We start from the raw sequence: 24,995 nt of genomic DNA, 5'->3' as shown, positions 1-24,995 counted from the left end.
CTGTCCCTTTTCTCCCTGCTCCTTGCTCTTCCCCCCAAAAATCTTCCTATTCAGCCAGATCAGAACTCTCTGAAGTCTGTAACTCGAGTAACAGGCAAACTGCATTGTTACCTTTTGTGGGGGATCAGAGAAGAGCAGAGGTGTTCAGAATGCTTGTTAGAACATGTTAGGCTTTGGTATTAGAGTGAAGATAAAAGCTAGCAGTATATATATTCTCTTCAGAAAAGATTTTTAAATGCTTACTACTGAGAAAACTCTAGAAAGAATTTCTGTATTTTAGAGCACTCTGGCTGTTCCTTTCAGAAAAAAAATAAGAAAACCTCAGTATTCAGAAATTCAGAACAGATTTTCTTAAACTAGATTTCTTAGAAACTGAATGTTCAACAATTAAATTCTCAAGGAACACTTCACAGCATCACAGAATTGTTGCAACTTCTGGAGATTATCTAGTCCAATCCTACTATGCTCAAGCAGGGTCACCTAGAGCCCATTGCCCAGTAAAGTACCTTGGACACTTACTTTAAAAGTGTAAGCATCTTTAAATTCCAGTACGCTGAAGGTACTAGGTTTTAGACAGTTTGTCAGAGAAAAGAAAGTTCATTCCTTAAAGAACTTTTATTAAAAAATAACCCACACATTTTACTTTTTTTTTTTTAAATTAGTCTTTCCTTCCAGTTCAGCACATTACCCCCTGTGATCTTAAAGGGATCATTCTGGTATTCAGAATATGAGTATCACCATGAGCAAATCAAAGTATTTTGATTAACATGCCTTAAGACAGCACTTCCACAGAAAGCAATAGGTGACCTCAACTCAGAATGCATGCAACACATCTTAAGAGCATGCATATAGGCAGTTGTCACAGATCAATTAGCACTACATCAGCTTGATCTTTTAAGAGCCAAGGACTAGGTTCCTTTACATATTAAACAATATAGTTCAGCTCATCCACAATCTGTGGCTCCAGATTAAAAAAAAAAAAAAAAATCACGCAGATGGTTACAGTAGTGCTTGGAGGGGGGGGAGTGATATCCTGATTTCAGCTGGTGGGACCATTTCAGCCAATAAGCTCCTCAACCTATGATAAATGGCAGGAAGACTAAACACCAAGAAGACTGAAGTCTTTCTGTTGTTACTGATACACTTCCTCAGTTTCAAAAGACATTGATCTAAGCAAGTCTGAAAGTCTTTTAAAATGGCATTTAGTAACTATGAGCTTTAAGTGGATTGTGTTTATCAACAGACTTAAGAAATTGAAGTATTTGAGATGCAGAAGGTCGTCTTTGGTGGTCTCTTGAAAGCATCTTTTTGATCATGGGCGCCTGCAGAAAAAGAAACCAAGTTACAAGAAAAAGGAATCATAGATTACTGTTTATGAGTAAATAAAGTAATTGGTTAAAATACTATACCTCTGTTGCAAATTTCTCAGTGAAGCTCCCTGGAAAGTTACCTTCTTTAACATCTTTCCATATCTGAAAGTCATATAACATTTTCACTATGTTTCCACACTGATTGTATTTTGCATCCCAGATTCTGACCCACATAATTTACTGAAATAATCAGGAAAATAGAAATTATGAAAAAAGTAGGCCTTCATAAAGAAAGTACTTGTAAAAAGTCTGAAGTTTTACATTTGGTAGTACTTAACGTTTTATGTTCTTGTCATCAACTATTGTTCCTTTTTTAAACTGAAAAGCTTCATAAACTATAATGATGTTTGCATTCTGGCAAAACTCTCTATTTCATAACCATTATCTTTCTGCCCCTAATTGAAAAGCAGTGGTTTTATATCACCTGATCATATAGAAAAGTGATACTAAATTCCCTTACTCGAGAACATTTGGATGTTATTTGCAAGCCAAGCAGCTGTGCTTCCTCCCTTTCATTTTGTGCATCTCACACACTTTATTTCAGTTCACTGCAGAAAGTGGTAGGTATAGCCCAAAGCAACTAATATAGAATGTAATTAATTGTAAATACTAAGTTTCAGAAACTGTTTCTGTGTAACAACTATTTTTCACTACACAATGTGGCTTTCTGGGTAAACAAAGATGTCCTCATCACCCACTTTGCTGTTTACTACTGTAATATCTGTCTGAAGAAGACGACAATCGTGTTCTTGGACACTTAGCTATGTGGCCTGAATTATTAGCTAAATCTTTGGATGCTCCTGGCCTGGCTTAGCAAGCCTGTATAATTAGTGTCCAGTAAAACAATAGTTCCCATGATCTCAAGCTTTTCTCCTCCTCTTCGCCAATACCTTTAGGCTTTTGATCCTATCTGCTGATAACCATCAAATGAACCAGTTACTCAGCTTGTATTGCCCGCTTTGCTTTTGCATGATTGTCTTTCAGCTGGGCTTACCAGCAACAGATTCTATTATGCTTTGAGTGAAATTATTAATTTAAAATGATGAAGCAGCTGAAGAGCAAGGACTTCCCATTCACATGACTTTCCATTTCCACACAGCCACAGGACTTCTATGTTTTGCTTTAAGGAAGCTAGACTAAAAACTTGATCCTGCCCGTTTAACTTTAAACACTATTGGACTAGGGACACACCTGCGTAGTCAGCTGTGAGCAAGAACCAGATGTCTCAGGAAATAAAATACTACAAGACAGGCAAACAGAGCAAAATTGAATCTGAAAGTCAAACAACCACTCTGGTATGGTTTTCCTAAGCTGGCAAAGGGCCAAGTTGATGTGGTTAAAGAGTTTCTAGGTCCAATCACATCTTGTGTATTATGTAAGATGCATGTATCTTACAGAATAGTAACCTTAGACAATACACTGCACATCCTCCTCCCCCCATCCTACAAATACAGACTTGCGCAAACAATCTGTTACATTACTGATGTGCAAAGTACCAAAAAAAAAAGAAATTCTTTTTGAAAGGTATCTTTTAACTACTAATGATTTCTTTTTGAAGTACTTCTTTTTCAACCACATAAAACAAAGCCTCATACTCCAGTCATTTTTGTTTTCATTTTGGAAAACCACAAATGTTTTGGCTTGATGGAAATTTTGTTCTTACTTCATTCTGCAGTAAAGAGCGCATGACAGACTAATATCTCCTCTCCCTTTCTTAAGGATTTGTTTTCTTAAAATAGAAAAACAATCCATTTCAATGTTCTGATCAAACAAAAAAAAAATTTCAGAAACCTGAGATTTTTTTTAATTGTTTTTTTTAAGCTGTTTGACTAGCTTTCCCATAGATGTAAGTACATGACTAAGGCTTAATCAGTTTGTATGTCAGTAGAAGACAAGCAAAATAAAATACAGCAACTCTGGTAAAGAAATACAGTTTTTAACTGAAGTGTGATAGACATACAGGCCTTACAGAAATGAATCACAGGGAAAAGTGCAAACAAACAGGCAGAACGCTAGTAGAGTCTCCTCCTGGCATCTAAGCAGCATAAGACAACAGCAGCAATCTAAAGCAATTACTTAATATGAGGTTTTGTCTTTTTTCCTTTTTTTTATTTAGAGATTACTTACCTTATTTTTCTCATGATGACTGGCTAATGCAGAAAGAATTTCAAACCAAATTAATCCAAGTGCATAAATATCTACTTCCTTTCCATATTTGTCTCCAAACTGCAAAGATTACAATAAGAAAAACATAGGCATAAATACATAAGAATGCATTTCAATTTATTTCCCTCAAATCCAGCTTGACAGCACTTTCAACGTTTTGAAATCAGTAGAAAATTTCACCTAAATGCTACAGGACTGGAACTACTACTTGATCTTCAAATTAGTCCTTAATCCTTTCTGCTGAAGACCTGTTACATAATTACTATTATGTCACATTGAATAAACTGAGACTAACACTTCTGCAGACCTATAGAGATAAGACTTGCCAATGTCTCTTTGGTACAAATGAGAAGTAAAATACAGGGACTCAAATGCCACAATTATCAGAAGTCCTGACTTGCTTAAATTCAGATTGAAATTCATGGGGGCATCCTATTTTTGCAAGAGTATTACTTATGCATCAGCCTCAAACATTTTAATAAATAACAACCAAATTGATAGACTGCTTTCTCCAGAATTAGGTTATGCTGGTATACAATCACACCAGAGAATTTTAGGCAACTTGCTTTCGTGCTGATATTAGGGCTGAGCACAACCAATGCTAAGTTTATAATGTAGGTCTAATAACAGACACCCTAATAAAGCAGGGCAATTACCTGTTCTGGTGCCATGTACGATTTTGTTCCTCGGTTTTCAGTCAGAGGGTTGTACTCTTCAGAAGTCACAAGCCCAAAGTCACCTATTTTTATTTTATCTTCATTTGATATGAATATATTCTGAGGCTATGCAGAGGGAGAGAAGAGGGGAAGTAAATTGTCATACGGCTAGAATATATATTGCCAACTATAAGCACCACAGTAGTGTTCCTCATCAAATTTGGTGAAATTTTCCGCAAAAATTAGTATTAAGAAAGAAGTGGGGGGGGGGCAAGGGAGGAACAGAGGAACATTCAATCAACTTGGTTTTTTAAAAGCAATCCAAATTTAAAATAGCACACACCATAGTAATCATCACATTTTTCTCTAGCTCAGGTCATGTTTTAACTCTCTTCAGGTACATTTTGCATAGAACATTTCACTTTTAGAAGTGCTTTATAATCTTAGATTCTGGTCCTGGGATTTGAAATACTTGGGCAGAGGCTCTAGGCTCACATGGAGTTCCTCTCAAACCAACAGTGTCACCTACGTTTCACAGCAGATTATCCATATTAAGTCAGTTGCAGAGCTAGGGCTTAAGTATTAAGATTTCTTTGAATTTCCCATTTCAAAATTTGAGAAAGTTATATGCAACTCAAAATAGAATCATATATATTTTGGTGCATTTTTACAAACTATCTGTCATTCTAAAGAAAAAAAGATTTCTGAATGTTATTAAAACAAGGCAAAAAAACCCACACTATCTTTTACTCAAAGAAGGTCCAATGGTTCCTAAGGCCAAGAAAGATTTAAGATTTTATGGGAAGAGATCATTGCATCAAAAATGCCCAACCTGGTTCTGTCTAAGTTTGACCAAGTCCACACACTTAACACAGTACCTACAGTGCCCCAAGGCTATACTGTCTGCAGACTACATTCATACCAGCCACAAACAGATACTCATCTCAGAGCTTGAACCTCTCCTGCAGCTGGGACTCTGGGATATGGAGTTCTCAACTGGCAAAGCATCTAAGTGGACAGCAGATTGAAGTGGGGAGAAAGAAGTTTCTAAATTCATATGCAGACAGACAAATTAGTAACAGAACTTGAAAATAGCTTACAGCCAGGTTCCACAGATGAGAAACTGGAGCAACAGAAAGAGGGGAAAGAAGGAGTTTGAGTTGAGATGAAAATAAAGCACGACTGAAGGAGCAAGGATATATGAAGCCAGCAGAGTGGGAAGAGCTAAGAACCAATACATGGGGAGAGAAGACGTTTATTAGGCCTTTTCTTCCCAGCCACCTGGGGAGAATAGATGGATGAGTATTTGCAGTTGACTCCAATATTGTGGTATAAGCCACACAGAAAAGTTCAGGATGACATGCATGCTTGTAAGAAAAGATTCTAGGAGTGTGCAATGAATGCAGTCTGGAACCACGCAGTGAATGTAAGACACAGAAGATTCCACCTCTGGCTCAGGAATTTCACAAAACTCAGGTTATTGGAGGGATAGTCTTGACAAGAGGGAACCTGCATCAAGGCAAGCAGCACTGTAGCATCTCTAAGCTCTAATACTGTTCTTCAGGTATCTGAAATTACCCATTATATGAGGAGGACAACATGCTAGATGGACATTTAGTGCGACTTGCTACACTTACTTTCAGTTCTTATAAACATCTCCACATTAATGAGCTGCTCAAGAAGTGAGTAATGTTAATTCCGTATAAAATACTGCATGTGAATGTGTAATTAAAAATTGTATCAGTGCCTGTGCAGGGCATAGATTTAAAACTCTATAAGCAACATTAGACTCACTATTCGAAATCTTGAAAAGGCTTGCAATTTTGTCCTTTAAAAACACTTTATTTCAATATAAAGGTTATATGATTATGCACTTCCTCTGGAGACTCAGAAATTCTATTCAGAAAGGTAGCATACACATATGTGTATGTGAACAGGATACAACAACTAGAGTACGTAGTTATAAAAAGCAGCATGTATTAGAATAGACTATCCCTTTATAATATGACAAGAGCAAACTTTCCAATCTCAACCTTTTACCACCTTTCTTTTTACAAGATTGGTAAGAAGGTTGATTGACAGCCACTGTTATCATAAGAAAAATGTTTTATATAATTTTTATTACTAAAGTAAGTTACTACTTCTTTTTCCAATAGGCAGTCTTGTGTCTCAATAACACTCAACAGACTTGTCAACTAATGATGGTTTTTGTTTTTTGTTTTTTTTGTTTTTTTTTTTTTTTCGAACTACAGTATTCCAAGATCCTTTATTTCACCTTCTAATTTTAGAATTAAATTTAGTTGCTGGAAAAAAAAATTACTGGTACTATCAGAAAATGCACACTACTAAGGCACAGCACAGAATAAGCAAAGACGACAATAACTTATTGTCTGAATTTCCAATAAGTACAACTTACATTTTTCCACTTAAAAAACAACCTGTTCTACTTACCTTGAGGTCTCGATGAATTAACCCTTTAGAATGAATATATTCTACTCCTTTCACTATTTGTAAAAACTTGTCTTGTGCCATCTCCTGATAGTTTCGTTTTTCTCGATTATTTTCAATCCAGTTTTCCAGTGGCCCTTGCTCACATAATTCCATTTGGATAAAAAGACACTTACGTTTTGAGGATGATCTCTGCCTGAAAAAGGAAATTACATACTCATATTAAAATTAGAAAAATACAGTTCCTCCCAAGCCACTGCATCAACAATTTTCCATCCTCCCCCTTGTTTTTTTAGTTTTTTAATTGTTATCATTTGCAGAGTTCTCTTGATTTTTACAAGATCTCAAATCAATCTGCACTAGATCTAAACAAGAAAAACTGCAAACCACAGAGCCCCTGTTCAGCTCCTGATTACCCTTGGAAGATTTTTAACTTCTTGTTTGCCTCTTTATTTACACTGAAAATTTTCCAAGTGCCCAGATTCTTCTTCCCTCATATCTAAAGGCCTGCCCTACAGAGCAAGAAACAGCACAGTCCTTGGCTCCTACCTTGCCCTCTAGGAATCACTGCAATTTTCTATTCTGCTCAACAAACACAAAAACATATTTCGTCTACTCTCCTAAATGTCATATGATCACATTCCTTTAATCTTTGTCCCTTGGAGAAGGGAGTGCAGTAACCATCTTTTACACAAGTCTGAGTTAGAGCACCAACTGTGAAAGCTGGAAACCCACATTAAATATATTCACCAACCTGGCAGCCTCATGCTTTCCAGAAGGTTTCCCTCACCATCAGAGCAGAGAATAGGCTAAGGGTAGAGATGGAGAAGGGCAGGACAGCAGAGCAATGAGGAGGTAACACTTTTCCTATTTGCGTTGCGAGATCTTAGTGCCTTGGAATAAGGCATTCTGAGGTATGGAAAGAATATTAAGTGGCTCATTACTCTGCAGCCCTGAGATCAGGGCAGTAAATGGAATTCCAGTTAGGACCTCAGCTTTCAGGATTTTTTTTTCAGTTTTTTTTATCCAATAACTATTAAATATAAAACACATAAGTAATAACGAGACGCCATCATTTTTTTTTGTCAGTGACTTCCCCACTATTTTAGTCCTCTTTTTCTGAGCACACTGAACAAATATTAAACCTAATTTTAACCCATTAATATTTTATGGTTCTAGGTAAATGTGACAACCTACCTGAAAATAATCTACTATTAATGACAAAGAAATACAGTAGAAACTTAGGTAACTTAGGTCCTACTTTATCAGTAACTTCTCAACATTGTCTTGCCAGAAGTCTTAGTGTTGAAAGACTTCCTCCAATTGAAATATTGTTTCATTCCGTATTTCTGTGCTTAATAGCTCTGTATTCACAATCTTTCTGTTTTTATAAAGATTTATTATAAATTATCAGCCTTCACTTTTACAACACATAATTATAGCCAACAAGTTTGTGACTGCTATTTGGCAGCTGCTGTTTCATACTGCAGAGTTGACTTGTAATTACCTTGAGTCTGGATAAGTTACATAGTCATTCCCTTTCCAACTACTGTAATATCGCACAATGTTTTCATGGTCAAGTCCTGCAAGTTCTTTCACTTCACGCATTACATTCCTACTCAAAGAAAAAAAAAAAAAAAAAAAAAAAAAAAAAAAAAAAAAAAAAAGATCTCAAATAAATGACACTTCCCTAAGAAAATTAAATTCTAAATTCAATAAAAGACTATCAAGGAGAGGGTGTAATCTACAGAGTTTTACACTAATGTGAAAAAAAAAAATAAGTAAGTTAGAATTTGTAATTAGAAACTGTGTCCTTCTTATCTGCTTAGTTATTCCAAGTGCTGAAATGTTTTAACACTATGAGAAATGAAAGTCCCACTCAAAAAAGCCAAAAGAAAAAGCAGACAGTTCCAACGTATAATTGCATTGAGTAGCAAAACACTCATACATTTCTTTTCACCTCTGAGAGGTTTGTTTACACACCCAGAAGTCAGTGCAAATAATCATGAAAACCTAATACTAAATTTGGCCTACGCTAGCTGCTGTAATGCTGCTTAGTAAAGTAACAAACCTGTCAACAGACCAAAAGCATGTATTCAAAGAAACAGTAGAATGGTTTTTAATACAGTTCTCAGGACTTTAATACAAATTAAAATAATGTAGAATTGTGAAGGAAAAAAAATTGATGAACGATACAATACACAACACATAGGACAATTTCCTCCAAATTTAAGGCAAGTATTATGATTTTAAAAGAACATTTTGAAATTTTCTGAATAGATTAAAAGAAATCCTATTTTTTTAGTTGCTGATAAAATACACTACTAGGTACTAGTTATAGCAAATTACTTTAAATAACTAAAAATAATGATTCTGTGTTGGAATTTATACAGGACAAGTAACACTGTATCAAAAGAATGACAACACAGGTCATAAAAAGTATGTTCCAACTACATACACAAAAATGTATTACTTTCTTTCCATTTTCTGTATTTATAGCCACGTTATATATTACTGATAAGGACATTTTCAGACAATGAAACCTGCCAAAGTAACACTTCTGCTTTCAAAGTTTTATAGTTTAGCAAGTTTTCTTCAAGCATATAATAAAAATAACTAATAAAAAATCTGTAAAATTTTGTTCACAGAAAGTAAAACTTAATAAATCATTGTCTTATGGCTGCACCTAAAAAAAATTACATAGCATACAAAAATTAGCAGAGTTGCTTGATATTTTCAGTTTCACTTAAAAATAAAGAAAACAGAATCTAGTCAGAAAAAATGGTCAATTAACAATGGAAATTGTTTGCACACAAGAATTATTAAAGAGACAAAATAATTAAACTACTAAAAACTGATGTCCTAGAATAAATAAATAATTAACACAAGCAGATATACAGTACCTACCCTGTGAGCTTAACTCGTTTGACTGCATAGGTTTTCTCAGCAATCCTTGCTGTTGCTTTAAAAACATTCCCAAAACCACCTTCACCAATAGGCTCTATATTTTTAAAATCCTGAAGAAATCTTCAAAAAAAAAAAAAAAGATAACTTAAGTGTCTTTAAACTTAGAAGATACAAGAATGATCAGAATGATTCTGTAAAGCATAATACAATCTGCTGAAATATCGTTCTACAAGGCTACAAGGATGACTCACCTACTTAGGCCTAAGTCCTGAAGAATAAAAAAAAATAATAATAAAAAAAAAAAACAAAAAAAAGAAAATATTATTTAACCCACAGTTACAGCTTTCACCTGAAATCTGAAAAAAACGAGTTCCTATTAGTAGTTCCAGTAAATATTTCATAATTTATACAAAGGGAACCTAAGATAGTATTGCATCTGAGTGCCTATCACCTATGGATAAGAAAGTCACCCAGATTCTAAGCTTAAGTCTAGATATATGCCAAGCAAAATACACTTGAACGAGACCATCCACACATCTTAGTTATAGTTGAATAAAAGTACAACAGTAAGGAAATGTTTCTGAGAATTTAGTCCAAACATCTTTCACAGTAACTTTGAAAGGACTTTTAAAACTTTCAACTTGGAGGAATGTCCTTTCCACTAAGGTGACAATTCTCAAGTTGTTTCTCGGTCTATTTCAAATTCATGTATCAAGACGAATGTGTTTCTATTCATGCTATCCATCAACATTTTCACCAAACAGGATCTTACATCTTACTTACTCTCTAATTTTCAATTTTAGGCATTTGTAAATGAAGTTTCACAACAGTTTTAGGTTTTGTATGGCAACAAGAATAAAGTTACTTCATTCATTATTCTGCATTGCTTCAATAAATGAAGAAACTATTCCTTTACTCAGGTACTCATAAGAACAGTTTAACTTGTCTCTTTAAACTACAGACCCATGCTTAAAGTCATATTAAGCTCCTACAAAAATGTACTACTTGTGACACACATACTTGCACTCACTTAAAATCATCTTCAACATTTAAAACAAAGAGTTCATAGCTCCTGCTTCACTATACACTCTTCAGGCAACCTCAGAGTGATCCATTTAAATGAACTTTCATAAAATTCTCCTTATTAAAGTCATTTAGAATAACAGAATCAGTCAGTAACATAATGCAGCACTTAATTGTTGTATTTATCAAAAAAAAGAGTATCAGATCCGCATGGACTCCTTTCTTTTCATTTTTTGTTATAACCCAGACAAAGGTTTTCAGACTTGCCATCAAACTGATCACAAGCTATTCTGTGCTTTTGTACAGATATACTAGGAGATTTCTGATGGTATAACTTTTCCCATCCTTCCATGAGTGAAGCAAAAAAGTTACTTCTCCAATATTTCAGATATTAGGTACTTTATTATAAAAAAGCTTGCTGTGTGACAAAGGCAATTTGATAAATCAGGAGGTACAGTGATGGCAGGCTGCCATAAGCCAATGTCAATGCATCCATGAAGCTTCCTATTATGAGGGTTATAGATGGCACTTTACCATGTCACTAGGACATGTTACCTGTTATGCTTCTGTATACACACCTGCCTTAAACTGTAGGGTAATTACTTTCATACCTTCACACAAATGACTTCTGGTTGTAAGCATCAAATATCACTGCATATCAGTTGCTATAGTATGGTTTTTTTTAAAAAAAAATCCTCAAGTATCAATTTTATTTATTTATTTACTTTTACAGCAGTATTTTTCCACATTTTATTCCAAATAAACAAACAGAAATCTAGACAACTACATACTGTAATTGCCAAACAAATCTTATTAAAAATTTTTCTTACCTTTTATCCTCAGTGTATGCATTTTTACCCTCCTCACTTTCATTTGTGTCCAAATCTGACAAACTTTCATCCAAATCTGACGTACTTTCTTCATCGTTTCTTGCTTTATCAAATTTAGCTGCCAGTTTTCTTTAACAAGGATAAAAGCAAAATTTCTAACGAACTGTTTTATAATATGCAACAAAAGAAAAGAAAAGAAATGTACCTGCTACTAACAACATTTCTATGTTAAGTATAGAAAACACTAAAGAGGTTTGCAAGATCATTTATGGAAAATAGCTATCTAGAAATAAACACTCACCTTCTGAACTTCAGACCAGAACTTCGAGCATTTCTCTATACAAAAGAGAGAAACAAACACAACTAAGATATGTTGAGTATTTTCACTATAAAAATTAGTTTAAAATGTGCCCAAGATTGTATCTAGCAATTGTTTATAAAAATGAACATAGCTTATACAAAATAATAAGCCTGGTTCTGTATCTTAGTTTACATTTTTCATATTGTCTATGTATGACATCATCATTCTTTTCAAATTATTCTATTTGCATAAAAAATACAAGATTAGTTCTATCCTCTTTCTTGGAAGTACAAGCCCATTTGGTTAACAGTACATAAACTGAGTCTACAGTATACAAATAAACAACTAGTGTTTCACAGTAATAAGATATCGAATATTCAGGGGTGAGAGGTGGGGAAATCCATGTATGTTTTCCGGTGACACCTTCAGTGCATGTACGAGTAAACTGATGCTACACTTCGACCAGAAGCTTGCTCTATTCAGGGCCTAAAATTAATTATGAGTTAGACCACTTTTATACTATACCTGAAAAGATAAAGGCTTTTCATTTGTTACCATGTTTTTCACTTTTCCTGTCAAGCTTGCAACTGAGTCTTCAAAACAAATACCACTATCATGGAAAAATAATAGATTGGTTTTAGATGGAAGTAACACATTCCTAAACAAAAACTATAATGCTTGCTACAATGAAACACAAAAAGCAGCATTAACAGGGTATAATTTTTAAGTAGTAAAACGAAAAAAGCATTAATAATCATGATTGATTTAAGCCACAAAACTTTATTCCAAACAGCTAATAAAACAGCAATATTTTTATAGAAATAGAGGATTTTATTGTAAATCTAGAAAAGATGATATCCTTCAGTTAAGAAGGTTAAGTACAGAGGTTCATTTTAATGCAGTACAGTCACCTCTGGCATTTTATGTATCAGCTTGCTTTACAACGGCACAAAGCAGATAAAAGAAATAGTAGTAGCACCACTGTCAAATTAACTATTAGGCATAGAAGGTCTGTTCTAAAGTTCCCAAATCATAAATGAAATATTAGGCACATTCATTTTCTCTTGGTAAGCAAATTTTCCCTTCAGTGGGAATGAAGATTTATGGAGAATGAAAGGGAAAAAAATACAGAAGAAATCAGAATGTAGAGCACAGAAAAGCACTGAAATTGAATTATACTGAGTTCACAAGAGTGTCACAACAGGAAAATAAGTGTTAGAAATGGAACGAAATGCTACTGAATAGAGTAGCATTATTTTGTTTATGTCTCAATAGAAATGCTTCTCAAAGAACTATTTGTGCCAAATCATAAATATCAGAAAAGCTCCAAAACTATTATAGGTTAAATTGTAAGGACTTGGATCAAATAGACTTGCCTAATTATAATGAATTTTCCTCTGAAGTTAAAGAAATAGAAACTCAAACATCTTTATACTGCAAGTAAGAAGCTATGAACAATTTTATTTAGAACGAGATCACATAATCCTCTAAAAGTGTAATACTAACAAAACGCATTTACTATCAATGAATCCAACTTACTTTGAGTCAGACAAACTTAACCTTCCACAGAAATTACTAGATTTGCTAGTTGTGGAACTGATGTTAGATGTTTCCCTTTCCTCCTGGAAAAAAAATACTTAAATAAAAACACTTAACGGAATCACACAGAAAAACTCTAATGCAAAAAGTGCAGTTCTAAAAGGTAGGAGGGAATGTTATGAGGTTTTAAGTGGAAGTTATTACCAGTTTAAGCTATACATAAGAAAAGCATCTGCCTAACTTCCACCCACGGTAATAAAAAACAAGTCCTTGTCACAAAGAGCATTTTTCCACTCACACCCAGCTTATATTGACAACTGCAGAAGCAGTATCTGAAATCTATTAAAAATTAAGACAACAGATGGTTACTAAAAACAAATGTTTCCATTGTTAGAAGAACATACAATTGTCCACATAAAAAATGAGACATAGGTAGGTTTTGGTATACATAATCAGGAGAGTTGCAAATTTAACTATAAGTCTGTTAAAAATAAATACATAAATGCCTTCAGTGTGATAACCTTTAAAATTTTAATTGCTAATTCACAGCCTAATTAATCCTAAACGCTTAGCAGAATCCCCTCCTTTTCCCCTATGTCATAAGAGCTTAAACGTAACATTAAAAGTAAACCTTACAATTTTTACAGACCTTAATTTAACAAAAAGTCAACAAATTTTGGGTTTATGTTTCAGTAACAACCAACAGAAACTCTCCCCCACACAAACTTTTTTGGGCTCAGGAATACACCGGGCCTTTACTTCTTTTTGCTGATTATATACATTTAGTTACATTTTGACTTTCAAGCAGACACCACCGAGAATGAATAAACTTAGCATAAAATTAAAAACAAGTAAACAAAAAACTACCACTCTGCATTTAGAATAAAAGACAGAGCTTCTGCAGGAGGCAGTAAATTTCAGACTGTAATAAAAATCCTTCAGCTCACCATACATTAGAATATTAAGAAAGAATTTTAGAGTTACAATAGACTATCCTAATTAAGTGGGTAAATTACAAACAAAAACATCCATTGTAGGTTGTAAAAGTAGTTACAATCAAGTATTTAAAATGGAAAAGATTTCTTGCCTTACCCTTACTGCCTTCTTCCACTACAAAACTGCAAATTAAATGCCAGATAAGTTAGTTCATATGTATTAGTCTGTGTATTTCAGAAGTCGTTTGGGATTTTAGAGTTCTGACACTTTTGTGCATATATGAAAATATGACAGCTGTCATGAAGACAACAGCTCTGCTCTCTAGAAGATGACATTACAGATTGCTTCAATCGAATCTTTCCTTGTAACGCTATAGACAGTTCTTTCGATTTTTACTCCTGATTCTGCCTTTCTCATACTTCACAGAACATTTTAGACCCAATGGAAGGCAATAAGAGATGCACATTTGTAGCAGTCAGCTTGATAGCACTTCAAAGAGACAATCAGTAGAGAAAATATGGAAATTTTTACTATACATGCATTTTTGTATTATAACATATCAGACCATGTTCTGAAATACACAGTTAGAGACAGCAGTTATGAGGTTTTTTAACCCAGCAACTAGACATAAAAACACAACAAGTTTTACCATCAGAATGCTGTAGCCCAATAAACCCTCCAAAATCTGGACTGTTTCTCTTAAAAGGAATCCCCTGAATATGTTTTTAAACAAAATAAGGAAATCTGTTTCAAAGATTAAAGATATAAAAAATTAACTTTTCTCTTAAGCCAAATGTAGTACATACTGTTAGATCTCTTTGTTCATTTAGCTTCTCATATGCTTCTTTTGCAGCAGCTTGTTTTGCAGCAGCTTGAGAAATTCCAGTGCCCTGTCCATAAACATGACCACTAATTGTACAAGTACATAAAAATCTGTAAAATACAACAGAGAATAAAGTCTGCTTACACCTTATATGATAAGCTTTAACAAAAACCAGTACAGTCAACTGATGTTATAGAAAAGAAGCCTAAAATATACTTCTTCAGGAGAATATTTTCCATATTTATTCAATATAATTAGAAATGGTAGACACCTAATTTGACATGCTTTCAGGATAAAGTATTTAACACTTTTTGAGGGTTGAACTCCTGAGAGCCATATCTGATAGACACCCACAACCACTAACTCTTTGCAAATTTTTAACTGAAATGTAAAGTACTGTTATAGGCAATGTTAACCAGTGCTTTTTAATTTAAAAATTTAATAGCTTTGCCTACTGGATTCTGTTATTTTCTTTTCCAAAACCTCCTCTCAGAGCAAGCTGATTAAGGTGTAGCTTAAAGAATGATCCATTTATGGTGAATTTTCAGTATTTGAAAGTCAATATCAAGAAATCTTGATAAAATAAAGAAAATTAAAGCTTTTTATTACAGCTGTTATTCAATACATTTTGTAAATAACTTGATTAATCAGGTTGTTCCTTAAAGGGACAAAAGTATCACTTAGTAAGCATTTGATAAAGTGCATCTTCCCTCAAATGAACTCCTCTATTCAAGGATACTACTACAGCAGGTCATTTTCAAGGGGGAGAGGGGCATCAGAATGATGCATTAACATATGGCTCTGATTTTCAAAATTCATATAAAAAAATATTAATTTCATATATTGCAGGACACAATCACAGTGCAAATAAATGACCGAACAACTAGTCCCCTGACAAGAGACTCAAAACATGCTTGCTTGGCCCATGGAACGTGTGTAGGTATCGGAAATCCTATTTCCTAGTATTTTTTATTCCCTGCAATAAATTTATCTTCAACTTCCTCAACATTAAAACCCTGACTAGATTTAAGTATGACAGAGCAGTCCACTACAGTAACTGATTTGAAGTAGACTACAAAAACCGGCAGCAATTCACTTGTCATTTCCTTCAGGATTTGATATATACACCATATATACACCATATATACCCACTCAGAATCTATATCGGTACCTCATTCTCTAGTCAGCTGTATTCTTAGAGAACAACTGAATTAAAATAGTAGCTCTACTGCCTCGTTAGGAAAGCCATGTACATGAACAGCATGAGAACGAAAGTGTTCCTTACCTCATAGGAAAAAGTGTCAGAATTAAACCCAAGGGCAAAAGCAACAGAAAATGGGACATTTTCAAAGTTCACTTTACTTTCCACTACAGCATGATCCTAGGACATTTACCTAGAGAGCTTCCTGTTATATGCAGGAGTCAACTTAGAATAGTCACTTTAAGTTTTAAAATCACTGATTTTGAGAGAAGCAGAGAAGTTTTCCAGCAGCTATTGTCCAGAGAGTTAATATATATATAATCTTCATTACTCCTCAGAATTACATGCTGAGAGGTCCACAAAGGTGCCAGAGCAACAACCAATATAATCGAAAATTTAAACCTGAAGGTTGGCCTGCTTAAGTGACATGAAATTATTCTAACATATAAAGTTTAAAAAATAAACAAACCAACCAAAACAAAAAAGCACTCTTTTCCTGAGGAAGTGGCCCTCTATTTGTTTTGCCTCACTGAAGCATTGGCTGAAGGAAGCCAGACTGCTGCCATTTTAACTTTTTTTTTTTTTTTAAAAAAAAAAAAAAAAAAAGTCATTGTAAGTGGTGTATTTTCTTCTGGCTAAGGTTTCAAAAGCAGAGTCTAGAAAATACTCTTATTTTCTTTGAGATTAGATCCAAGAAGGAGTTATCCTTAACACAAACTCCTCTATTTCTTTGGTAGGTATCAATTGTGCATCACTATTCCTTCAGTGGTCTCCCATCTACCAAAAAATTCCCCAAAACACAACTATTCCCAGCATTCTTTACATACTGTGAGAAGAAACACGTAACAAAAAAAGAATATCCGGCATAGCACCAGAAGTCCATCTAGTCTGATATCCTCTAACAGTGAACCACTGTGGATTCTTTGAGAGGAAAGAGCAAGAAGAGAGCGAGCGGTAGTGTGAGAGAGAGCAAGGGGGAAAAAAAGCGAGCGAGCGAGGGGAAAAAAGAAGAGAGAGACAGACAGAGAGACAGAGAACTGGGCAAACATTTAACAGTACTTCCCTGTATACAGTCATCTCCAGCAATCTTAGCTTAAAGACATCCTGAGTCAGAATTGCTTTCTCTACCTCCCCAAGTTTCTGTCCTGGCTTGTTTTTCTTCCAGGACTCCACTAATAGCATGTAATAGCTTTCTGAACTGATCGGAACTTTAGCCTCTCCTCTCATATGCTTCAATTCCCCAAATATTTTAGTGATCCTCCACCAGATTCTCTCTGGCCTATCTTCAAATCTTGACTGTACTTCCAAAAGACTCAGATGACACTACTCATGGTAACTAACAGTAGTATCAGCAAAAACAGAGAAGATGTAAAAGTAAATGTTAAGTAATGTTACAATGTTAAGTAAATCTTACCTGGAAGCATGGTCACCTCCACCAAATGCATTTATATTATAAGAAACTATTTGCAATTTCTTTTGTGAAAATGTATTTAGCCAGCTGACATAGTCAATTGAAGGCAGCATTTCGGCTGTTGGCGCACGTAATAAGGTCACCGGAGGTATCATTAATTCTGGACTTTGCATATTTGAACATCTACTCTGCTACAAAACAGGCAAAATAAGTAATTTAAAAACTTAAGATTAATAGATGGTTTAAGAAGAATAGTGTCTGAAAGAACTCATATAGCTGCAGGGTTTGTGAGCATTTCAAAATATTTTTAAATATTCCAAATGTGCATTAACAGTCTTTCAAGGCAGAAGACAGCTACTCCAACCTAAAACTATCACATCTGGAATTTCAAAAGAAACTTAAACCAAATTCTCCAAATACTGCACCAATATGTTTTACAATGTCACAATGTCTCACCACCTCTTTTAAGAAAAAGCAAAGAATGAGCAGTGAAATATCTTACAAACAAATTAATTCTGTGTCTTCAATTTGCTCCCAGCTTCATTCAGAACCAAGAAGGGAGGTGGCTGAACAAAGCTGCTTAATGCTGCTATGAGCAAAGGCTGCAAATGCTCTGGTGCATATATGAAAGGGCAAACAGGGCTCCTTTCACAGCTACCTCCTGATTTGCCACCGTTAATAGTACATTAGTAAACATGCAGCAATTTTTTTTAAAAATAATGATGGTGCTATGGTAAAAAGCAAATGGTAACAGCTATAAAAAGATTTCAATTAAAAGGCACCAGGAAGCATTCAGAGCCAGAAAGAAAAATAAAGAATGGTTATTACAAAACACATGGCAAAAAATTAAGGGAATAAAATTCAAATCTAAAATAAATCAATCAAGGATAAAAAGCACAGAATTAGCTACACCATAAAGAATACAATGATAAGGAAGCAAAGATGAAGAGAGTATCAAGTGAGATTAAGCAATTTTACAAGCACAGCTGCAAGAGACACACTGAATAACATCCTACAAATCTACAAATGGTCTGAAGACATTGTTTTACATCAAACAACTGTCAAGACAAAAAAACAAAACTGTACACTCTGGACACACCACAGCAGCTTAAGAGACAAAAATTAATCTCCTCTTCTGATATGTAAGAGGAGAAAATACTCTTAATAATACATATAATCTATTAGTAGAATGACAATGAAAATACTTCAATGGAAAAAAGTAGAAAAGCACTGAATAACAAAGAGCAAAATTTAAATTTAATAAATAAATAGAACCTCTTCAAAATTAAAGAAAACAATATTCTATTTGCTACTTCTGGCAATTCACCTATTCACCTTCAACCTTTACTAATAAAAAGTCCTAGTTTACTCACCTTTTCTTCTATCATTTCCCATGATTTTTTTGCTGCTGCTGCTTTTGCTTCTTTCTTAGTTTTACCAGTGCCTATGCCATATTCTTCATCATTTATTTTAACCATAACTGTAAATCTGCAATGAAGAATACATTTTATAAAAATATTGTTACATTTTTTCCTATACGATTTTGTTTGGATTCAGCTTTCTTTTTTTTAAAAAATCTGCAAAATACTATAGATTAACCATGGAGGTATCTGAGCATTCATGTGCTTTATTATATCCAACTCCTGATTATCAGAATTATTTAGAAGAAATACATTTTTTAAATTATGCTTCCTCCCTAATCACAAATGCATATTTTTGCTAGTTCTAACAATACTTCTAAAAGCTGAACTGCTTTTTAAAAGTGGAATCACTAAAGAATGCATCAAGTCAGTATTATTAGAAGTAGGCCTGTGAAGTCCTAACATCAGGATGCATCTCAGCACTGCAAAACTATATGGAGGAAAAGGATTAACTAGTTCAGGTTTCATGGATACCGAAGTGGCATTAAACACACCTCTGATATACTGCTACTTACAATATTTATTAGGGGCAAAAAAAGAGTGTTTGATGTTTCATGTGAAAAAAAATTAAAGGCAGCCCCTTTCTCCCATGTCCTCAAAAAAAGGATAAAAGATGTGTATGAGATATTCTGGATGGAATTATATAGTCACTTCAACTCTACTCCTCAAAACAAACATAAAAAACCATATACACCCACACAAACACCATCACTTCTCAACCACTGATCCTCTTTATCGTCCTCGCACAACTGTTCATGCACTGTTGTTCATGCAGCTACAGTGAATCCAACCAGGTAACTGGTCCAACTCTAAAATGACCTAATAAAGTTGTTTTTTCAGCCAAGTCAATAGAGGAGAGGAAGATGGCCAATTTCTGCTTTTGGCAGCAGCACACACTTCCATCAAATCGAAGTGATTGTGTCACTATGGCCTCTGTACTTCAGATGTCTATACTTCAGGTTGCAGCACAACATAAAGCTATTCAAGCTAATAGTAAACAAGACAGATTCTCCCACAGAGAAACTCATCCTGTTCTACCTAGACTAATACTTTGTATATAATCTGTCTCACTTGTCTCATGAAGAGCAGAATGATTTCAGAAATTGACTTACTTTCATTATCTGAACTTTATTCTCTAATGAAACTGCGCTCTACAACTTCACTCTCCTTTAATGAAATATTACGGTGAAAAAAAGGAACATGACGCAGAATAGTGTTTGCAGTCATCACATACATGAGCCTTTATGAGAGCTCTTCAGGATGGAAAGAATGGAACAAGGCATACACAGTGTAAACATGAAAAACAGCATAAAAAAGAAAGCATAAAAGAAAGATAATTCTTCCAGAAAGGGCTTGTTAGCCAACCCGTAAGAGCTGAATACTATGCATATTCTACTACAACTTCACATCCAAAATTCACCATTTTATTCAAGTGTTCTGAGGAAATCTGTAGTCCCAAGTCTTAATGACCATAAGCTAATTAACCAAGTTGAGGATTATTCATCCCTTAGATTTAAATCTGAAGGGGTGTTATACGAGTTAGTCCCCAAAACAGTACAGCCACATTTACCCACCATGGACCCCAAGTTCATAAGCCCAGCCCAGACTTGACATGGCTGGCCTGGCTGTCCACATGCCACGTACCCAGGCCAGGAAAGCCAGCAGTGCAGTGCAAAGTCATTGGAGCAGCTTAGGAGAGAGCCAGTCTGGGCTCTCTCAAGCTTCTTAGGCTGTGTTCAGCACCAACACTGCCAGGTATCACAGCAGAAGCCACTACAGCACCAAAGCTAGGGAAGGATGGAAGGAGCTGGCAGCAGGTACGTGTGTCATGCCCCAGACAGCTCCAGGAGCACTTTTGAGGTGGGACACAGCACAGAAGGCTTAGGGAGCCCAGCCTGGACCAGCAACAGCCAACCCACTAGCGGTCAGAGCACTGAGGCACCACAGGGACACCCAAAGGGGTCTACGGCACTGACTCATTAGAGCCAGGCACTGCACACCATACTCAGAATGGCTAAGTTATCCATAATTTTCCCCTAGATACCACTATTCTACTGCATATGACATAGAAATACAAGACAGTGGCTGAGTTATGGTTGTGAATGTAGCAGAACACACAGAATTTTTTTTTTAAAAAAAGCAATAAATGAGATAAATGGATAAGTTTGAAATACATTTAAGTTCTCTTAGTCTCAGCCATCACCTCTGAGTCACCTATGAACATGCAGCTGTGTGACTATAGCTGTGGCAATTACTGTGATAAGAGCTACTTCTGTGAATTACATGAGCTGCATGGAAAAAAAAAGATAATTGATCAATCAAAACCTGAGATCCAGCTAATACATACTAATTTACTCTGTGTTTATAGTTAGTCTAATAATACCTCAGCATGGACAGTGCTAGCTGGTAGCGTGGAAGACTGTAGTTTAAAAGAAACATCCTGATTATCAGCATGAGGCTTGTCTTCATGCAAACTAGCAAACAAACAGAAAGAAACATATCTTGGGTATCTGTGACCTCCAGCAGGGCAAAACAGCAAAAACATATTTATGTTAAAAATAATACATGTTCCATTACCTGTAACACTCTCCAAAAATAAAAGTAAAACAGTTTAATGAAAAAGACCCTTCTCCTGTAATAGATGTTCAAAAATTAACTACATATAACACACCCAACCCTTATGCAAATGCTTAGAAATTAAAAGAAATCAAAAATAACTCCTGTAAACACTCTTGTAAAACTAAATAATAAACAAAGGACTTAATTTAGTATTCATCATAAACTGAAATACTTGCTCTAATACTTGACCTCCTGAGATCTCCATGACATATATGCAACATACTTACAATATAGCTACCAGTAACATGTGCATTGCTGTTGCTCTTGGTTACAGCCACTAACTCTGAAATAAATTTTCTCCTTAAATTCACATAACCCTCCCCTCAACAATCTATATATAAGGCTAAAATGTAAAATTTTATACAAATTTCAACCAGCTCTCCTATCATACATATACTTTCAGAAAATTAGTTTTGACTTTTCATAGGTCCTAAAAATTGATTGCAACCTTTAGCTGCTTTGTACATTGCATTAAGAGTCCCAAAGTTCATTAACATGCATTCTGAACTTACTCAGGATCATGAGAAGGGCCAGTCATCTGGACATCAAAATAAGACAGTGTACATTTATTCTTTTGGCAATAATTGTTGATTTTGGCCATGCAGTCTCGTTCCATTTTGGCACAATCTCTGAGGAAAAAAAGGTTCTGTAAAGCAATATGCAAAGACATGACAATGTCTCCATGCACAGTGGAGAGACAGCCCTTAATTCTGACAGACCACTACTGTGATATAAAATATAAAACTGATACTAGTATGATTAAGTTCATGGTATCTTTCTAATTCAAGCTGTTGATCTGCAACTGCTTTTCAAGACCTATTGCTTTTAACTAGAATAGCACAACTCAAAATGGGGAACTTAGTGATTAGGGAGAATGGGGCAAGAAAAAGCTGAATCACTGACTGAATTAAAAGAGGGAAAAAAACAGTAACACTTCTTGCGACAGAATTAAAATGAGTTCTTTCAGAGTGGGGCAGAGAGGCATTTTAACATATCTGTTCAAAATACTATTAACAGTCAGGCCCCAGTGACATAAAGAAAATAAATTCATGGCAATGATAACTCAAACAGTAGAAGAAAAGATAGAGAACTACACTAAAAAGCAAAAAGTAAATCAAGATGATAGCAGGATTTTTTAAATGGAAACTTGGGGGGGGGGGAGGCACGAAAGGGAGGGAGAAACAGCTCACAGAATCACAGAATCAGTAACGCTGGAAGGGACCTCTGGAGATCATCTAGTCCAACCTCCCTGCTCAGCTCTAGGGTCACCTAGAGCACATTAGACAGGGCTGCATCCAGGTGGGCCTTGAAGATCTCCAGAGAAGTAGACTCCACAACCTCTCTGGGCAACCTGTTCCAGTGCTCCATCACTCTCTCGGTGAAGAAATTCCCCCTCACATTCAACTAACATCCAGCTAACAACGTAGCAATGACAGCAACGAAGTGCATTTCCAAACTTTTGACTGCCTACAATTAACTTGTTTGCTGAACTGTTCCATTGAAATTTTCCTCTGGATTACGCAAGTGCACGTACAGTTTGGCCACTTCAAGCTGTTCTTTTTCTAAAGGGCAACTTGTAAAGGCACTCAGAAAGGATAATTCTGTTTCCCAATACCTGCTCAGTTAGAATTATTATTCCAGTACACACAAAGATGAACAGTGGAGTACCCAATGCACTATAATCTCATGCACTCCCCACGGAGCTAGAAACTTCCGTGTATTTTCAGGCTCTCTGACCACCGGAAACCCCGATTCAAATCCCTCCACAAACCACGACGGCTCTCTGAGTTCACCCCCGGGCGCCTCATCTCCGCGGCCCTTGCCACCTCCGGGCACAGCGGCGAGCAGTCCCTCTTCCCTGCTGCAGCCCCCTCCCGGGAGAAGCGGCACAAGCGCTCTCGGCTCCGGGAGGCAGCGACGGGGCCCTTCCCCGAAACGCAAAGGCCGCTCGGCTGCGCCCCAAGCCCAGCACGCCAAGCCCGCCCGGCCAGCCCCGGCGCGTCCGCTGCCCCCGGGCGCCAGCAGAGCGACTCGCTCGGGCGCCGCGCGTTACAGTCGGGTGAAGAGAGACATGTGCCCGCGGGGCATGTCAGATCCCCTCCCCTCCCCCAAGCACCTCCGACCGCGATTACTTCCGTGCCCGGCACACGCTGGAAGGACCCTCGAGCAGCGCCGCCGAGCCCAACCTCGACGCAGGCTCCGCGCGTTAGGAACCGCCCCAGTTTCTTTTACTGCAGCGCTGCCGGCTCTCGCCGGAACCGAAACCGAAACGACGCGGGCGCCACCACCACGGCTGCGGGCGCGGCGCCACCGCCACGCAGGAGGCAAGAAGCGCTGTGCTGCGGCCGCGGGGGGCGCTGCAGAGCGCCGCTCAACCCGGGCTTGCGGGCCAAGGACGCGAGGGGAGCAGAAGTCCCCGCGGCCCTCGAACTTTACTCTTCATGCCGCACATAGCCCTGGCCTTGCTACTTTGCCACAACGCGTTCGATGCCGCTTAATTTTCTAGAAGTTATTACTAGGCGTCGGAAGTCAAACAAGTTGCTTCTGAAAGATGTTTGATATATTACTAGTAATACTCAAGCACTATTTTTTCCCTGACTAGCTGTTGCTGATTTGTGCTCCAAGTGATACAAGACAGTTACAGTAACCACATATTATAGTTCCAGCTCTGGAAGTGAAGGGTAGCCACACCCAGATACACCCAATTAAGTTTTCATACCAATTTCCTCCTTCTCTCTCCTAAATATAAATGGCAATACAAGGGACCAGCCTGTCAGTACTTTCAAAAGTACACACCTTACCACGTGTGACAATGCTAATGTTACAGCAAAGTTACCACTCCAAATATTCTTGCTACTCTTTCTCAGTAACTTCATGGTCCTCACCAACTTCCCAAAGAACTGTATTGCCAACTGGCATTATGGCACATTTAGAAAAGTATTTTCTCTTAGATACTTCGAACTTTCAACTCAGTTGCTAACCTTTTAGTTAGTATGAGAGAAGTAAGAAAGAGAAGCTCATTATCACATTACTTTATTGCATCCCATTGCATCTCATATTTTTGCTATCTCTCTCCATATATTTTTCCTGAGCCCTCCATTGCCTTTATTACCTTTCTCTAAAACCTTTCGTAGTTCTACATCTGTGGAAATTTTTTAATGACATGATAAGTGAGCACAAACTAGTCCAAATGAAGTTGCATCATTTATATATTAAAAAAAAAAAAAAAAAAAAAAAAAAAAAAAAAGCTTTTCTACATGGTGCTTCATCATTCCTTCTGTGTTGATAAGCATTCATTTAACAAAACCAGCTTTTTGCTTTTCAGAGATCATATCAAGATACCT

At 36.1% G+C, this 24,995-nt stretch overlaps 1 protein-coding gene across 9 annotated transcripts; it reads right to left on the bottom strand.

The window, feature by feature from the left end:
- Positions 1–1,188: 1,188 nt before the first annotated feature.
- EIF2AK2 (eukaryotic translation initiation factor 2 alpha kinase 2) lies at positions 1,189–23,849 on the bottom strand. 9 transcript variants are annotated; one of them, XM_062572073.1, is made up of 16 exons: positions 23,768–23,849; positions 22,164–22,280; positions 18,985–19,099; positions 17,615–17,802; positions 14,983–15,109; positions 13,241–13,323; positions 12,227–12,311; positions 11,702–11,736; positions 11,401–11,529; positions 9,548–9,667; positions 8,148–8,255; positions 6,644–6,836; positions 4,193–4,318; positions 3,498–3,596; positions 1,410–1,472; positions 1,189–1,322 (listed from the first exon to the last, which is right to left on the bottom strand). In XM_062572073.1, the coding sequence occupies exons 2-16, from the start codon at positions 22,265–22,267 to the stop codon at positions 1,203–1,205; spliced, it is 1,695 nt and encodes a 564-aa protein (XP_062428057.1). In that variant the 5' UTR covers positions 22,268–22,280; positions 23,768–23,849; the 3' UTR covers positions 1,189–1,202. The 9 variants fall into 9 exon arrangements, with proteins under 9 accessions (XP_062428057.1, XP_062428049.1, XP_062428052.1 ...); XM_062572065.1 differs by having other exon boundaries at positions 22,164–22,297; positions 23,768–23,843; XM_062572068.1 differs by having other exon boundaries at positions 13,241–13,320; positions 23,768–23,837.
- Between the last annotated feature and the right edge of the window lie 1,146 nt (positions 23,850–24,995).

This window comes from Rhea pennata, chromosome 3 (assembly GCF_028389875.1).
Source record: "Rhea pennata isolate bPtePen1 chromosome 3, bPtePen1.pri, whole genome shotgun sequence".
Lineage (NCBI taxonomy): Eukaryota > Metazoa > Chordata > Aves > Rheiformes > Rheidae > Rhea > Rhea pennata.
The sequence above is the reverse complement of the archived record's forward strand: the minus strand, read 5'-3'. Positions and strand labels throughout refer to the sequence as shown.

Coding starts and splice junctions, on each gene's coding strand:
- EIF2AK2 (XM_062572073.1), bottom strand. CDS start 22,267: ATGGAACGAGACTGCATGGCCAAAATCAACAATTATTGCCAAAAGAAT. Junction 13,324..14,982: donor ATGAACAAAGAGATCTAACA/GTATGTACTACA, acceptor TTTTTTTTCCAG/GAGGAAAGGGAAACATCTAA. Junction 9,668..11,400: donor GCATACACTGAGGATAAAAG/GTAAGAAAAATT, acceptor TTTTTTTTGAAG/ATTTCTTCAGGATTTTAAAA.